The sequence below is a fragment of the Hordeum vulgare genome, chromosome 3H (assembly GCF_904849725.1).
Source record: "Hordeum vulgare subsp. vulgare chromosome 3H, MorexV3_pseudomolecules_assembly, whole genome shotgun sequence".
NCBI lineage: Eukaryota > Viridiplantae > Streptophyta > Magnoliopsida > Poales > Poaceae > Hordeum > Hordeum vulgare.
Window position 1 is genome coordinate 273410794 of NC_058520.1, and position 18458 is coordinate 273429251.

The 18458-nt window shown below is 47.5% G+C and overlaps 1 protein-coding gene and 1 long non-coding RNA gene across 2 annotated transcripts in view; one reads left to right on the top strand and one right to left on the bottom strand.

Moving 5' to 3' along the window:
* The window catches only part of LOC123443649 (bifunctional 3-dehydroquinate dehydratase/shikimate dehydrogenase, chloroplastic-like), a 52244-nt gene that overhangs the window by 9568 nt on the left and 24218 nt on the right, over positions 1–18458 (top strand). The window contains exons 2-3 of the mRNA XM_045120127.1: positions 17175–17280; positions 17561–17779. Of these exons, the coding sequence (XP_044976062.1) occupies positions 17175–17280; positions 17561–17779 (325 nt within the window). The remainder of the gene's footprint in view (positions 1–17174; positions 17281–17560; positions 17780–18458) is intronic.
* LOC123443650 lies at positions 13311–17164 on the bottom strand. Its single transcript, XR_006630754.1, has 2 exons — positions 14476–17164; positions 13311–14378 (listed from the first exon to the last, which is right to left on the bottom strand). It is a non-coding gene; the product is annotated as an uncharacterized LOC123443650 (long non-coding RNA).

Below are 18458 nucleotides of genomic sequence, written 5' to 3' on the forward strand. Positions count from 1 at the left end.
AGTTGAAACGCGCGCCGGGGGAGGGTGTGTGTGTTAGAGTACTTATATAGCCATGTAGCCTTTTGTATTTACCCCATTGTATAACGGGCTTTTTGCATATCCTACACCTGTACATGTATATATACTGGCCTATGGCCTCATGAGAATACAAGTTGCATATTTCCTAACAATATCATCCCTCGGAATTTCCCAATTCTGCTGAAAAAATCTCACCGAAAAACCACCAGGCCTGGAGCTTTGGGAAGACCAATCAAATGAGCATCACTAATCTCCTGGTTGGTAAACAGTTAGTATAGAACCACTATTCATCTCAGTGCTAAGTGCTAACTTTAGGCTGCACAAGAGATATTTTAGGCAATGGGTTCACATTACTGTCATGAGCATAAAGCTGTTGAAAGAAAATATGAAAACGTGCATTTCATCCAACTTATCTATGAAGGAACCATCTTGTTTATTGAACACAACAATTTTATTTTTCTTGGCCCTCCAAGAAGTTTCATGTGAAACTAGTTGGTATTATGATCACCACACTTAAGTCACTCAATTCTGGATCTTTGTCTTCCACATCGTCTCTTCTTTCAAGAGGAGTTCATCCATCCCACATTGTGCTTCATTATCATTCCTTCTGTGCAAGACATCTGTTATGTCCGGCATTACTTATAGCCGGAGGAGGCCCAATGGGCCCGTTTAGTTAGGGGCTTAGCCCAAGTTATTTTATTTTTATTAGCAGTAAGGTTATATAGACAGTTGTAAGACACCCTTTTGAATTAAGCAATAAGACATATTCTATTGCCCGGCTCCCAGAGGAGCCGAAATCCCTAACCCCAGCCGTCGCCTCTTCCTCGCTGCCGCCTCTCCACCGCGCGAGATGGCGCCCTCGCGCCAGCTTCCACACCCTCGCCCTCGCCAGCCTCCCTTCTATCCCTACAGCCTTCGGCCAAGACCCGGTAGGATCCTAGCTCCTACCAGTTTGGTATCAGGAAGCTTCGGTTCGATCATGTCTTCGCCGCCGCCCTCCCCATTCCTCCCGCTGCCGACCTCCACCACCGTCCCGCTCGCCACCACGACCGGTGCCCCGCACGTGCCGGTCACCGCCGCCGCACCGCATCCCGCTGTCCTCACCCAGGAGGAGCTCACGGGAGCGATCCGCGACCTCGCCACCGCGGTGCATGGGATCCGCCTCTACCTGGACGATCCCTACGGGCCACAGCCGGCCGCGTCACCACCCGACGCCAACGGGCCGTCGCTGCTTCCGTGGCAGTCGCTGCAGCCCGCCAGGCAGCTACTGCCGCCGCCAGCCACCACCTCCGGGTCGGCCCCACCTCGGCGTCGGTGGTCCTTCTTCACCAACTCCGGTTCCCGCTCTCGCCGTCGCCCCTATCGGCCTGGGTGACCGGGACGCAGTCGGTTTACACAACGGCCTCGGCGCCGTCGTACGTCCAGTCGCCATCGGCGCCACCCCCGCAGTACGGGGGACCCTCCAGCTTCGTCGGCCCTCCAACCGGCCCCGACGGGTACCCGGGGCTGACCGCCGCACTTCTCTGCGCCGACGAGCCCTACAACCACGGCGCCCATACCCACACACCGCCGCGGTTCGCCAAACTGGACTTCGCCACCTATGACGGCACCGAGGACCCCTGAACTGGCTCAACCAATGTGAGCAGTTATTCCGGGAGCAACGGACGCTCGCGTCAGAACGCACCTGGCTCGCTTCATATCACCTCCGAGGCGCCACACAGACGTGGTATTACGCTCTCGAGCAGGACGAGGGCGGCATGCCTGCATGAGAGCGTTTCCGCGAGCTCTGCCTCCTTCGCTTCGGGCCTCCGATCCAAGGGAGCCGGCTAGCGGAGCTTGGCCGCCTACCCTTCACCTCCACGGTGCAGGACTTCGCTGACCGCTTCCAGGCCCTGGCGTGCCACGCGCCCGGCGTGACGGCTCGCCAGCGGGCAGAGCTCTTCGTGGGCGGGCTGCCGGACCATATCCGCGTGGACGTGGAGCTGTGGGGACCTCAGGACCTCCAAACGGCCATGTATTACGCCCGTGCCTTCGAGCGTCGTGCGCAGGCCCTGCAGCAGGCGTCGCCGGCTCGGGGCGCCCTCCGGCTTGGCATGCCGGCCCTGACACCACTAGAGCCGGGGCGCCTGACTCCGGCCCCTACGGCGGCCCTCGCTTCGGCCGCGACCCGGCCCTTCCGCCGGCTCAACCCGGCCGAGCAGCTCGAGCGCCGTCGCCAGGGGCTTTGCTATAACTGCGACGAGTGCCTGGGTCTGCCCGTCGCCGTCGCCACGTCTGCCCGCGCCTGTTCTACTTGGAGGCATCCGACTACGTCGAGGAGGACACCACCACCAACGGGCTCGGCGACCTAGCCGCCCCAGTTGCGGCGGAGGCCCCACTGGCGCCTGCTTCCGCGACAGCTCTCGTGGTCTCCCTGTTGGGGAACGTCGCATGGGAAACAATTTTTTTCCTACGCGCACGAAGACCTATCATGGTGATGTCCATCTACGAGAGGGGATTTCCGATTTACGTACCCTTGTAGATCGCAAAGCAGGAAGCGTTAAGAAACGCGGTTGATGTAGTGGAACGTCCTCACGTCCCTCGATCCGCCCCGCGAACCGTCCCACAACCGTCCCGTGATCCGTCCCGTGACACTAAATAACATTTATTTAAGTTCATAACTAATCCTGATGGTAACTGAAGTGAAACTGTGCCGATGGCGATTGCATCAACCTTGGAACCATTTCCCACACACATCGTCACTTCATCCTTCGCCAGCCTTCGCTTATGCCGGAGTTCCTATTTCGAGTTGCAAATATGAGCAACAGAACCAGTATCGAATACCCAGGCACTACTACGAGAGCTGGTTAAGTACACATCAATAACATGTATATCGAATATACCTGATTTTTTCTTGGCCGCCTTCTTATCAGCCAGATACTTGGGGCAGTTACGGTTCCAGTGACCCAGACCCTTGCAATAATAACACTCCGTTTCAGGCTTAGGTCCAGCTTTGGGTTTCTTCGTCGGATTGGCAACAGGCTTGCCGCTCTTCTTTGAATTACCCTTCTTTCCTTTGCCGTTTCTCTTGAAACTAGTGGTCTTATTCACCATCAACACTTGATGCTCTTTACGGAGTTCTGACTCTGCGACTTTCAGCATCGCGAATAACTCGTCGGGTGACTTGTTCATCCCTTGCATGTTATAGTTCAACACAAAGCTCGTGTAGCTTTGTGGCAGTGATTGAAGAATTCTGTCAGTGATAGCCTCTTGCGGGAGTGAAACTGTGCAGACGGCGATTGCATCAATCTTGGAACCATTTCCCACGCGCATCATCTCTTCATCCTTCGTCAGCCTTCGCTTATTCCACAGTTCCTGTTTCGAATTGCAAATATGAGCAACAGAACCGGTATCGAATACCCAAGCACTACTACGAGAGCTGGTTAAGTACACATCAATAACATGTATATCGAATATACCTGATTTTTCTTTGGCCGCCTTCTTATCAGCCAGATACTTGGGGCAGTTGCGCTTCCAGTGACCCATACCCTTGCAATAATAGCACTTTGTTTCAGGCTTAGGTCCAGCTTTGGGTTTCTTCGTCGGATTGGCAACAGGCTTGCCGCTCTTCTTTGAATTACCCTTCTTTTCTTTGTCGTTTCTCTTGAAACTAGTGGTCTTATTCACCATCAACACTTGATGCTCTTTACGGAGTTCTGACTCTGCGACTTTCAGCATCGCGAATAACTCGCCGGGTGACTTGGTCATCCCTTGCATGTTATACTTCAACACAAAGCCCTTATAGCTTGGTGGCAGTGATTGAAGAATTCTGTCAGTGATAGCCTCTTGCGGGAGTTCAATCCCCAGCTCAGCTAGACGGTTTGAGTACCCAGACATTTTGAGCACATGTTCACTGACAGACGAATTCTCCTCCATCTTGCAAGCATAGAATTTATCGGAGGTCTCATACCTCTCGATCCGGGCGTTCTTCTGAAAGTAAACTTCAACTCCTGGAACATCTTATATGCTCCATGATGCTCAAAGCGACGTTGAAGTCCCGGTTCTAAGCCATATAAGATTGCACATTGAACTACCGAGTAGTCCTCCTTGCGTGCTAACCAAGCGTTCTTAGCATCTTGGTCAGCCGCGACGGGTGGTTCATCTCCTAGCGCAGCATTAAGGACATAATCCTTCTTCCCAGCTTGCAGGACTACTTAAGATTACGAGCCCAGTCTACAAAGTTGCTTCCATCATCTTTCAATTTAGCTTTCTCTAGGAACGTATTAAAATTCAGGGTGACTGCCGCGTGAGCCATTGATCTACAACACAAATATTTTCAAAGTGGACTTAGACTATGTTCAAGATAATTAGAGTTTAACTAATCAAATTGCTTGCTAAACTCCCACTCAAAAAGTACATCTCTCTAGTCATTTGAGTGGTTCATGATCCAATTCCACTAGCTCAAGTCCGATCATCACGTGAGTTGAGAATAGTTTCAGTGGTAAGCATCCCTATGCTAATCATATCAACTATGTGATTCATGATCACCCTTTCGGTCTCATGTGTTCCGAGGCCATGTCTGCACATGCTAGGCTCGTCAAGCTTAACCCGAGTGTTCCGCGTGTGCAACTGTTTTGCACCCGTTATATGTGAACGTTCAGTCTATCACACCCGATCATCACGTGGTGTCTCGAAACGATGAACTGTAGCAACGGTGCACAGTCGGGGAGAACACAATTTCGTCTTGAAATTTTAGTGAGAGATCACCTCATAATGCTACCGTCGTTCTAAGCAAAATAAGGTGCATAAAAGGATTAACATCACATGCAATTCATAAGTGACATGATATGGCCATCATCATGTGCTTCTTGATCTCCATCACCAAAGCACCGGCATGATCTTCTTGTCACCGGCGCCACACCATGATCTCCATCAACGTGTCGCCATCGGGGTTGTCGTGCTACTCATGCTATTACTACTAAAGCTACATCCTAGCAATATAGTAAACGCATTTGCAAGCACAAACATTAGTTTAAAGACAACCCTATGGCTCCTGCCGGTTGCCGTATCATCGACGTGCAAGTCGATATTAACTATTACAACATGATCATCTCATACATCCAATATATCACATCACATCGTCGGCCATATCACATCACAAGCATACCCTGCAAAAACAAGTTAGACGTCCTCTAATTGTTGTTGCATGTTTTACGTGGTTGCCATGGGTATCTAGTAAGATCACATCTTACTTACGCAAACACCACAACGGGGATGTATGAATTGCTATTTGACCTTTCTCCAAGGACCTCCTCGGTCAAATCCGATTCAACTAAAGTTGGAGAAACCGACACTCGCCAGTCATTTTTGAGCAACGGGGTTGCTCGTAGCGATGAAACCAGTCTCTCGTAAGCGTACGAGTAATGTCGGTCCACCGCTTCGATCCAACAATACCGTGGAATCAAGAAAAGACTAAGGAGGACAGCAAATCGCACATCACCGCCCACAAAAACTTTTGTGTTCTACTCGAGAAGACATCTACGCATGAACCTAGGTCATGATGCCACTGTTGGGGAACGTCGCATGGGAAACAAAATTTTCCTACGCGCACGAAGACCTATCATGGTGATGTCCATCTACGAGAGGGGATTTCCGATCTACGTACCCTTGTAGATCGCACAGCAGGAAGCGTTAAGAAACGCGGTAGATGTAGTGGAACGTCCTCACTTCCCGCGAACCTTCCCGCGATCCGTCCCATGATCCGCTCCGATCTAGTGCCGAACGGACGGCACCTCCGCGTTCAGCACACGTATAGCTCGACGATGATCTCGGCCTTCTTGATCCAACAAGAGAGACGGAGAGGTAGATGAGTTCTCTGGCAGCGTGACGGCGCTCTGGAGGTTGGTGGTGATCTGTCTCAGCGGGGCTCTGCCCGAGCTCCGTAGAAATACGATCTAGAGGAAAAACCGTGGAGGTATGTGGTCGGGCTGCCGTGGCAAAGTTGTCTCAAATCAGCCCTAGTACCTCAGTATATATAGGAGGGAGGGGGAGGGACCTGCCTTGAGGCTCAAGGGAGCCTCAAGGGGTCGGCCGAAGGGGGGGAGGAGGAGCCCTCCTCCAATCCTAGTCCAACGGATTGGAAGGTGGAGTCCTTCTCCACTTTCCCACTTTCCCCCCTTTTTTTCTTTTTCCTTTGATTTTTCTTCTCCTGCGCATAGGGCCTCTTGGGCTGTCCCACCAGCCCACTGGGCTGGTGCGGCACCCCTAAGGCCTATGGGCTTCCCCCGGGTGGGCTGCCCCCCAGGCTAACATCCGGAACCCATTCGTCACTCCCGGTACATTCCCGGTAATGTTCGAAAACTTTCCGGTAATCAAATGAGGTCATCCTATATATCAATCTTTCCGGACCATTCCGGAAACCCTCGTGACGTCCGTGAGCTCATCCGGAACTCCGAACAAAATTCGGTAACCAACCGTATAACTCAAATACGCATAAAACATCGCCGAACGTTAAGTGTGCAGACCCTGCGGGTTCGAGAACTATGTAGACATGACCCGAGGGACTCCTCGGTCAATATCCAACAGCGGGACCTGGATGCCCATATTGGATCCTACATATTCTACAAAGATCTTATCGATTGAACCTCAGTGCCAAGGATTCATATAATCCCGTATGCCATTCCCTTTGTCCTTCGGTATGTTACTTGCCCGAGATTCGATCGTCAGTATCCGCATACCTATTTCAATCTCGTTTACCGGCAAGTCTCTTTACTCGTTCCGTAATACAAGATCCCGTGACTTACACTAAGTCGCATTGCTTGCAAGGCTTGCGTGTGCTGTTGTATTACCGAGTGGGCCCCGAGATACCTCTCCGTCACACGGAGTGACAAATCCCAGTCTTGATCCATACTAACTCAACGGACACCTTCAGAGATACCTGTAGAGCATCTTTATAGTCACCAGTTACGTTGTGACGTTTGATACACACAAGGCATTCCTCCGGTGTCAGTGAGTTATATGATCTCATGGTCATAGGATTAAATACTTGACACGCAGAAAACAGTAGCAACAAAATGACACGATCAACATGCTACGTTCATTAGTTTGGGCCTAGTCCATCACATGATTCACCCAAATGATGTGATCCAGTTATCAAGCAACAACACCTTGTACATAGTCAGAAGACCTTGACTATCCTTGATCAACTGGCTAGCCAACTAGAGGCTTGCTAGGGACAGTGTTTTGTCTATGTATCCACACATGTATCTAAGTCTTCATTCAACACAATTATAGCATGGATTATAGCATGGATAATAAACGATTATCTTGATACAGGAATTATAATAATAACTTATTTATCATTGCCTCTAGGGCATAATTCCAACACTCCCTCCATGCTCTCGCGGGCATCCGAGACGAGCGGACTATGCTCTTGCCGGTGACGATCAACGGTGAGCGCCTGGTGGCCCTCCTGGATACGGGCTCCACACATAGCTTCCTGCCCGAGTCGACCATGCGCCGCTTAGCGCTCTAGCCGACGGGCGGGGGGCACCTTCGGGTCACCGTGGCTAACGCCGACCGCCTCCAGTGCCATGGGATTGCACGGGACGTGCCCATCACCATCGGCGACGAGGACTTCACCATCACGTGCGTCGGCATTGACTTGGGGTGCTTCGACTTCCTCCTCGGTGTCGACTTCTTGCGGACCCTTGGTCCCATCCTCTGAGAGTTCTACGCCATGACAATGACCTTCTGGCGCCAGGGTCACCGCATCCGGTGGGCGTGCGTGGGTGGCGCCTCCCCAGCGATGCCGCAGCTCCAACCGGCAGCGACTGCTACAGGGCCCGGGCACCTACTGTTGGATCATCTCTTGCAGCAGCACCGCGACCTCTTCGACGAGCCCACGGGCCTCCAACCAGCCCGGGTGTATGACCACCGCATTCATCTCCTACCGGGCACGGCGCCGGTTGCGATGCGCCCCTACCGCTACCCTGAGTTGCAGAAGGATGAGCTGGAGCGGCAGTGTGCGCTAATGCTCGCCTTGGGCATCATCCGGATTTTCACGTCGCCATTTTCAGCGCCGGTCCTCCTCGTCCGCAAGTCGGACGGCACGTGGCGCTTCTGCATCGACTACCGCGCCCTGAACGCCCTGACGCTCAAGGACCAATTTCCTATCTCGGCCGTCGATGAGCTCTTGGACGAGCTACATGGGGCGCGCTTATTCACCAAGCTCGACTACCGTTCGGGCTACCACCAGGTGCGGATGCACCCAGACGATGTCGCGAAGATGGCATTTCGGACTCATCACAGCCACTTTGAGTACTTGATGATGCCTTTTGGCCTCTCCAACGCTCCGGCGACCTTTCAGGCCTTGATGAACAACGTTCTTCGCCCCAACTTGCGTCGGTTTGTGCTCGTTTTCTTTTGATGACATTCTTATCTACAACGCCTCTTGGGCGGAGCACCTTCAGCATGTCACCATCATCTTCAACGAGCTTCGAGCACATCATCTTCATCTTAAGCGCTCGAAGTGCTCGTTCGGCACGCCTTCCGTCGCCTACCTCGGCCATGTCATCTTGGTTGAGGGGTGTTGCTATGGACGCTGACAAGGTGGCGGCTGTCGCGGCCTGGCCGACGCTGCACTCACCGCGGGCTCTTCGTGGCTTCCTGGGCCTCGCGGGGTACTACCGGAAATTTGTTCGGGAGTTCGGCCTCATCGCGTCCCCGCTCACGCGCCTGTTGCCACACGACGCCTTCGCCTGGGATGCGGAGGCAACGGAGGCGTTCGAGGCTCTCAAGCAGGCCCTCACGACGGGTCCCGTCCTCCAGATGCCCGACTTCGACCGGCCGTTCATGGTGGACTGCGCCGCCTCCGGTGTGGGGTTCAGCGCCGTCCTTCATCAGGGCGAGGGATCGCTGACGTTCTTCAGCAGGCCCTTCGCCGCGCGCCATCATAAGCTCGCGGCTTATGAGAGGGAGCTCATTGGCTTGGTGCAGGCCGTGCGCCACTGGCGGCCTTATCTTTGGGGACGACCGTTCCAGATTCGCACGGATCACTACAGCCTCAAGTTCTTATTGGACCAGAGGTTGTCTACCGTGCCGCAGCTCCAGCTGGCAGCGACTGCTACAGGGCTCGAGCACCCACTGTTGGATCATCTCTTGCAGCAGCACCGCGACGTCTTTGACGAGCCCACGGGCCTCCCGCCAGCCCGGGTGTATGAACACCGCATTCATCTCCTACCGGGCACGGCACCGGTTGCGGTGCGCCCCTACCGCCTACAGCTTCCGGCCGGTGACGTATTTCATGTGGGATTGCTGAAGCCCTTCCACGGAGCTCCGCCAGCGGCCCCTCCGGTGCTACCTCCGACCTCCGACGGACGACTTCTTCCAGGTGAGTGTGGCATTTATTGATCCAGTGGCAAGGCCTTCCGGAGGAGGATGCCACTTGGGAGCAGCTCGAGGAGTTCCGCCGACATTTTCCAGACTTCGAGCTCGAGGACGAGCTGTTTGCGCAGGCGGGGAGAGATGTTATGACCGACACTACTTATAGCTGGAGGAGGCCCAATGGGCCCGTTTAGTTAGGGGCTTAGCCCAAGTTATCTTATTTTTATTAGCAGTAAGGTTTAATAAATAGTTGTAAGACACCCTTTTGAATTAAGCAATAAGACATATTCTATTGCCCGGCTCCCAGAGGAGCCGGAATCCCTAACCCTAGCCGCCACCTCTTCCTCGCCGCCGCCTCTCCACCGCGCGAGACGGCGCCCTCGCGCCGGCTGCCGCACCCTCGCCCTCGCCAGCCTCCCTCCTATCCCTACAGCCTCCGGCCAAGATCCGGTAGGATCCTAGCTCCTACCAACATCTAGCCCATTCGTAAGGAGGGGGGGGGGGGGGTTGTTAGAGTACTTATATAGCCATGTAGTCTTTCGTATTTACCCCATTGTATAAGGGGCTTTTTGCATATCCTACACCTGTACATGTATATATACTGGCCTATGGTCTCATGGGAATACAAGTTGCATATTTCCTAACAATATCATCCCTCGTAATCGCCCAATTCTGCTGAAAAAATCTCGCCGAAAAACCACCAGGCCCAGCTTTGAGAAGACCAATCTGAAAAATGAGCATCACCAATCTCCTGGTTGGTAAACAGTTAGCATAGAACCGCCATTCATCTCAGTGCTAACTTTTAGGCTGCACAAGTTACTGTCATGAGCATAAAGCCGTTGAAAGAAAATATTTATGAAAACGTGCATTTCATCCAACTTAATTGTGAAGGAACCATCTTGTTTATTCAACATAGCAATTTTATTTTTCTTGGCTCTCCAAGAAGCTTTCCTGTGAAACTAGTTGGTATTACGATCACCACACTTAAGTCACTCAATTCTGGATCTTTGTCTTCCACATCGTCTCCTCTTTCAACAGGAGTTCATCCATCTCACATTGGACTTTCTTCCTGTCAATATGTGCTTCATTATCATTCCTTCTGTACGAGACATCCACTCTCTTCCTAGCCCATTCGTAAAGGAGGGGGGGGGGGGTTGTTAGAGTACTTATATAGCCATGTAGCCTATTTACCCCATTGTATAAAGGGCTTTTTTTGCATATCCTACACCTGTACATGTATATATACTAGCCTATGGTCTCATGGGAATACAAGTTGCATATTTCCTAGCAATATCATCCTTCGGAACCGCCCAATTCTGCTGAAAAAATCTCGCCGAAAAACCACCAGGCCTGGAGCTTTGAGAAGCCCAATCTGAAAATGAGCATCACTAATCTCCTGGTTGGTAAACAGTTAGCATAGAATCGCCATTCATCTTAGTGCTTACTTTAGGCTGCACAAGAGATATTTTAGGCAATGGGTCCACATTACTGTCATGAGCATAAAGCCGTTGAAAGAAAATATTTATGAAAACGTGCATTTCATCCAACTTATCTGTGAAGGAACCATCTTGTTTATTCAACATAGCAATTTTATTTTTCTTGGCCCTCCAAGAAGCTTTCCTGTGAAACTAGTTGGTATTACGATCACCACACTTAAGTCACTCAATTCTGGATCTTTTTCTTCCACATCGTCTCCTCTTTCAAGAGGAGTTCATCCATCTCACATTGGACTTTCTTCCTGTCAATATGTGCTTCATTATCATTCCTTCTGTGCAAGATATCCATTCTCTTCCTAGCCCATTCGTAAGGGAGGGTGGGGGGCGGGGGTTGTTGGAGCACTTATATAGCCATGTAGCCTTTTGTATTTACCCCATTGTATAAGGGGCTTTTTGCATATCCTACACCTGTACATGTATATATACTGGCCTATGTAGCCTTTTGTATTTACCCCATTGTATAAGGGGCTTTTTGCATATCCTACACCTGTACATGTATATATACTGGCCTATGTAGCCTTTTGTATTTACCCCATTGTATAAGGGGCTTTTTGCATATCCTACACCTGTACATGTATATATACTGGCCTATGGCCTCATGGGAATACAAATTGCATATTTCCTAACAATATCATCCCTCGGAATCGCCCAATTCTGCTGAAAAAATCTCGCCGAAAAACCACCAGGCCTGGAGCTTTGTGAAGACCAATCTGAAAATGAGCATCACTAATCTCCTGGTTGGTAAACAGTTAGCATAGAACCGCCATTCATGTCAGTGCTTACTTTAGGCTGGACAAGAGATATTTTAGGCGATGGGTCCACATTACTGTCATGAGCATAAAGCCGTTGAAAGAAAATATTTATGAAAACGTGCATTTCATCCAACTTATCTGGGAAGGAACCATCTTGTTTATTCAACATAGCAATTTTATTTTTCTTGGCCCTCCAAGAAGCTTTCCTGTGAAACTACATATTACGATCACGTCACTCAGTTCTGGATCTTTGTCTCCACGTCGTCTCCTCTTTCAAGAGGAGTTCATCCATTTCACATTGGACTTTCTTCCTGTCAATATGTGCTTCATTATCATTCCTTCTGTGCAAGACATCCACTCTCTTCCTAGCCCATTCGTAAGGGGGGTGGGGGGTGGGGGGGGGGGGGTTGTTAGAGTACTTATATAGCCATGTAGCCTTTTGTATTTACCCCACTGTATAAGGGCCTTTTTGCATATCCTACACCTGTACATGTATATATATACTGGCCTATGGTCTCATGGGAATACAAGTTGCATATTTCCTAACAAATATCATTCCTCGGAATCGCCCAATTCTGCTGAAAAAATCTCGCCGAAAAACCACCAGGCCTGGAGCTTTGAGAAGCCCAATCTGAAAATGAGCATCACTAATCTCCTGGTTGGTAAACAGTTAGCATGTAATCGCCATTCATCTCAGTGCTTACTTTAGGCTGCACAAGAGATATTTTAGGCAATGGGTCCACATTACTGTCATGAGCATAAAGCCGTTGAAAGAAAATATTTATGAAAACGTGCATTTCATCCAACTTATCTGTGAAGGAACCATCTTGTTTATTCAACATAGCAATTTTATTTTTCTTGGCCCTCCAAGAAGCTTTCCTGTGAAACTAGTTGGTATTACGATCACCACACTTAAGTCACTCAATTCTGGATCTTTTTCTTCCACATCGTCTCCTCTTTCAAGAGGAGTTCATCCATCTCACATTGGACTTTCTTCCTGTCAATATGTGCTTCATTATCATTCCTTCTGTGCAAGATATCCATTCTCTTCCTAGCCCATTCGTAAGGGAGGGTGGGGGGCGGGGGTTGTTGGAGCACTTATATAGCCATGTAGCCTTTTGTATTTACCCCATTGTATAAGGGGCTTTTTGCATATCCTACACCTGTACATGTATATATACTGGCCTATGTAGCCTTTTGTATTTACCCCATTGTATAAGGGGCTTTTTGCATATCCTACACCTGTACATGTATATATACTGGCCTATGTAGCCTTTTGTATTTACCCCATTGTATAAGGGGCTTTTTGCATATCCTACACCTGTACATGTATATATACTGGCCTATGGCCTCATGGGAATACAAATTGCATATTTCCTAACAATATCATCCCTCGGAATCGCCCAATTCTGCTGAAAAAATCTCGCCGAAAAACCACCAGGCCTGGAGCTTTGTGAAGACCAATCTGAAAATGAGCATCACTAATCTCCTGGTTGGTAAACAGTTAGCATAGAACCGCCATTCATGTCAGTGCTTACTTTAGGCTGGACAAGAGATATTTTAGGCGATGGGTCCACATTACTGTCATGAGCATAAAGCCGTTGAAAGAAAATATTTATGAAAACGTGCATTTCATCCAACTTATCTGGGAAGGAACCATCTTGTTTATTCAACATAGCAATTTTATTTTTCTTGGCCCTCCAAGAAGCTTTCCTGTGAAACTACATATTACGATCACGTCACTCAGTTCTGGATCTTTGTCTCCACGTCGTCTCCTCTTTCAAGAGGAGTTCATCCATTTCACATTGGACTTTCTTCCTGTCAATATGTGCTTCATTATCATTCCTTCTGTGCAAGACATCCACTCTCTTCCTAGCCCATTCGTAAGGGGGGTGGGGGGTGGGGGGGGGGGGGTTGTTAGAGTACTTATATAGCCATGTAGCCTTTTGTATTTACCCCACTGTATAAGGGCCTTTTTGCATATCCTACACCTGTACATGTATATATATACTGGCCTATGGTCTCATGGGAATACAAGTTGCATATTTCCTAACAAATATCATTCCTCGGAATCGCCCAATTCTGCTGAAAAAATCTCGCCGAAAAACCACCAGGCCTGGAGCTTTGAGAAGACCAATCTGAAAATGAGCATCACTAATCTCCTGGTTGGTAAACAGTTAGCATGTAACCGCCATTCATCTCAGTGCTTACTTTAGGCTGCACAAGAGATATTTTAGGCAATGGGTCCACATTACTGTCATGAGCATAAAGCCGTTGAAAGAAAATATTTATGAAAACGTGCATTTCATCCAACTTATCTGTGAAGGAACCATCTTGTTTATTCAACATAGCAATTTTATTTTTCTTGGCCCTCCAAGAAGCTTTCCTGTGAAACTAGTTGGTATTACGATCACCACACTTAAGTCACTCAATTCTGGATCTTTTTCTTCCACATCGTCTCCTCTTTCAAGAGGAGTTCATCCATCTCACATTGGACTTTCTTCCTGTCAATATGTGCTTCATTATCATTCCTTCTGTGCAAGATATCCATTCTCTTCCTAGCCCATTCGTAAGGGAGGGTGGGGGGCGGGGGTTGTTGGAGCACTTATATAGCCATGTAGCCTTTTGTATTTACCCCATTGTATAAGGGGCTTTTTGCATATCCTACACCTGTACATGTATATATACTGGCCTATGTAGCCTTTTGTATTTACCCCATTGTATAAGGGGCTTTTTGCATATCCTACACCTGTACATGTATATATACTGGCCTATGTAGCCTTTTGTATTTACCCCATTGTATAAGGGGCTTTTTGCATATCCTACACCTGTACATGTATATACACCTGTACATGTATATATACTGGCCTATGGCCTCATGGGAATACAAATTGCATATTTCCTAACAATATCATCCCTCGGAATCGCCCAATTCTGCTGAAAAAATCTCGCCGAAAAACCACCAGGCCTGGAGCTTTGTGAAGACCAATCTGAAAATGAGCATCACTAATCTCCTGGTTGGTAAACAGTTAGCATAGAACCGCCATTCATGTCAGTGCTTACTTTAGGCTGGACAAGAGATATTTTAGGCGATGGGTCCACATTACTGTCATGAGCATAAAGCCGTTGAAAGAAAATATTTATGAAAACGTGCATTTCATCCAACTTATCTGGGAAGGAACCATCTTGTTTATTCAACATAGCAATTTTATTTTTCTTGGCCCTCCAAGAAGCTTTCCTGTGAAACTACATATTACGATCACGTCACTCAGTTCTGGATCTTTGTCTCCACGTCGTCTCCTCTTTCAAGAGGAGTTCATCCATTTCACATTGGACTTTCTTCCTGTCAATATGTGCTTCATTATCATTCCTTCTGTGCAAGACATCCACTCTCTTCCTAGCCCATTCGTAAGGGGGGTGGGGGGTGGGGGGGGGGGGGTTGTTAGAGTACTTATATAGCCATGTAGCCTTTTGTATTTACCCCACTGTATAAGGGCCTTTTTGCATATCCTACACCTGTACATGTATATATATACTGGCCTATGGTCTCATGGGAATACAAGTTGCATATTTCCTAACAAATATCATTCCTCGGAATCGCCCAATTCTGCTGAAAAAATCTCGCCGAAAAACCACCAGGCCTGGAGCTTTGAGAAGACCAATCTGAAAATGAGCATCACTAATCTCCTGGTTGGTAAACAGTTAGCATGTAACCGCCATTCATCTCAGTGCTTACTTTAGGCTGCACAAGAGATATTTTAGGCAATGGGTCCACATTACTGTCATGAGCATAAAGCCGTTGAAAGAAAATATTTATGAAAACGTGCATTTCATCCAACTTATCTGTGAAGGAACCATCTTGTTTATTCAACATAGCAATTTTATTTTTCTTGTCCCTCCAAGAAGCTTTCCTGTGAAACTAGTTGGTATTACGATCACCACACTTAAGTCACTCAGTTCTGGATCTTTGTCTCCACATCGTCTCCTCTTTCCAGAGGAGTTCATCCATCTCACATTGGGCTTTATTCCTGTCAATATGTGCTTCATTATCATTCCTTCTGTACAAGATATCCACTCTCTTCCTAGCCCATTCGAGTTTCCTCGCTTTCCCAAAAAGATTACCTCAAACTCTGCTCAACATATGCCTCGTATGAGGCTGACCATAAATCTGAATTAAAAGAGGTGGAACTAGAAGCCTTATAGCATCCTAGGATGGGGTTGATGCTAACTAAGGGAAAAGAAAAGCTATGCAAATTGCTTGGACGTGATGGACAATAATGGGGCAAAGGAAATGCACATATAATGATTAACAGAGAGTGGATTTCAAAACTACTACACTCACTAGTACTGTTAAGTGGGAAGCTCCAAGGAGACAAATAGAAGACAATTGGATGACGTGGCTGTATGGGAGCACCAGGAAAATAAAAAGTGGGGATCACTTGTTTAGTCATTAAGGACATGTTATTTTTTTGTTCGTAGCAAAGAATGGTATTTTGCTATGAATTAATAATATTCCACTTACTCCCAAATATTAGCTTGTTCTTTACGCTGTTTGCCCAACAGATCAAATGGAATGGTGGGACGCATATACCCTTGGAAGATATGTCTTCTATACATATGTAATTTGCACTCTTGAGCTTAACTGTTGCAAATATTAACTTGAGTGTATTTAATATTGGTTGACCCCAGTTAGCCGCTAACATGTAATTTTGGGCTGGTTTTGGTGCTTCCTGCCTTGCCAGTTGTTGTGCCACCACTGCATAATAAGAGCAGTTCATTTTGTGTACATCCTAGAGCGTCTACATAAAACATGATTCCTGTACAGCATACATAGGCCAATAAACTGTTGAGTTTAAACTGATGGGAAAGGCTGGCAATGCACTTCAACAAAAGCTTGAACTTGGTAAATTTAAGGGAGACGACTGTATGCAGCTTGATCGCGATGACCACAGGAAATACACATGAGATTTTGCTTAGCGCATTTGCTGCTTATCTGTATTTCTCCGCTATTTATTCAGAGTACAGAGAAGTGGCGCTAGTCCCCCGGCTAATGTGGCCTTGACCCGCTCCTTGCTTTGTGCCATCCCATGACCAGCTCGTCGAGGCCGCTAACTACTCTAACAGAAAACAAATATACCGGCTAGGCCGTTACATAGCCTACCGGGCGTTATTTCTGAAAAAACGAACATAGTCTACCGGGCGTTATTTCTGAAAAAAACGAACGCTATTGAGTTACTATGTGAAAATGCTGCCATGGCAGCGATCCGGAGAATGGGGTTAACCAACAATGACTATAGTAAAGGAAATAATCACAATACAATCTCCTAAATACAAAGTGCAGCAGATGCCTGCCAAGCTTTAGGAAAAAGGTCTAAGTAAAGCTGTTCCATTGTCATTTAAGCCATCACCTCCAGCCCATTACCGAGTCAACTATTGGACTGTATTGCCGTGGTTTGTTGTTGCAAAATATGACTAATTTCCACTGTACAACTAAGCACCATGATGCCTTACATAAATGCTGTGCATGTCCGTCTGTTTTTTGCAGGCCTAACTGGGAAGGAGGTCGCTATGAGGGTGACGATGCCACTAGATTTGAAACACTCAGTTTAGCTATGGAACTAGGTGTAGACTATGTTGACATCGAGTTAAAGGTTTGTTTACACATTGGGAATTTCCTGATGCTCACCATTTTGTGAATACTGGATACTGTAGTATGGACAAATTCTGCGGATACCATGTCATGTTAGTTCGCACAAGACATTTCATGATTAAACTTGTCCCTAATGTAGATTAGTACAAAAACAAGTATTACATATAGAAAGAAACTCTGTTTTCTTCTCTTTCTACCACATGATACATGGGTTTTGCTACTAGATTTGTTAGCTGGTGTGTTATATAATCTCATGGCCAACATATTTTGGTATGTTGCAGGTTGCTGACAAATTTGTCGATTTTCTTTCTGGTACTAAGCCAGATAAGTGTAAACTTATTGTTTCTTCACATAATTATGAAAGTACCCCATCCTGCGAGGAGCTTGCAAATCTTGTAGCCAGAATACAAGAAGTTGGAGCTGACATAGTTAAAGTTGCAACAACTGCTACAGACATTGTTGATGTGTCAAGGATGTTTCAAGTGATGGTGCACTGCCAAGTAAGTGACAGTTTCTAGAATCCAATAAAGATTTCACTATTTCCTCCCAGAAACCTGCGTCTGTCTTGTACATTCAGCCCTGATGTCTTGTGATTGAACTTGGACTCTTCAATATTGAAGGTGTGCTCCGTAGAACTTGAAAGTTAACTATGGCCCATTGCTGTTACTTTTTTTTTGAATTTCTGCAGTTGTACTTCAGTTAAGCTAGATGAACAGCACCAACCTGTATGTACTGTGCAATAATTAGTTGGTCCATTTCCCTGTATGTTCAAATAATAGTTTATTCAATATAGAATAGAAAATTGAAAAAAGACAAGCTAGCTGTCTTAATTTGTGAAATTTCCCCTGTCCTTGCTTTATTAACTAGCCACCTTTGTGTCCATCCGGTTGGTATGCTGAACACAGTATTTTGGCAAATATGGTCACTATTTTTTGTAAAGACAATACTTCTAGTAATAATGCATTATCAAAATATTTTGGTATGTTTGTCATAAATACCATATTTATCTAAGTTGACATGGGCATTGAATTACAATAGTCAATAATCATACTTCCTCCGTCATGGTTTAGAAGGCGTGCATGAAAATTCTCTGGAACCTAGGTGGTTATTGATTGGCTGTGAGATGAGTTGAAAATTAGCATTCACACTACGCATCCATATAGAACTAGTACAACGGAG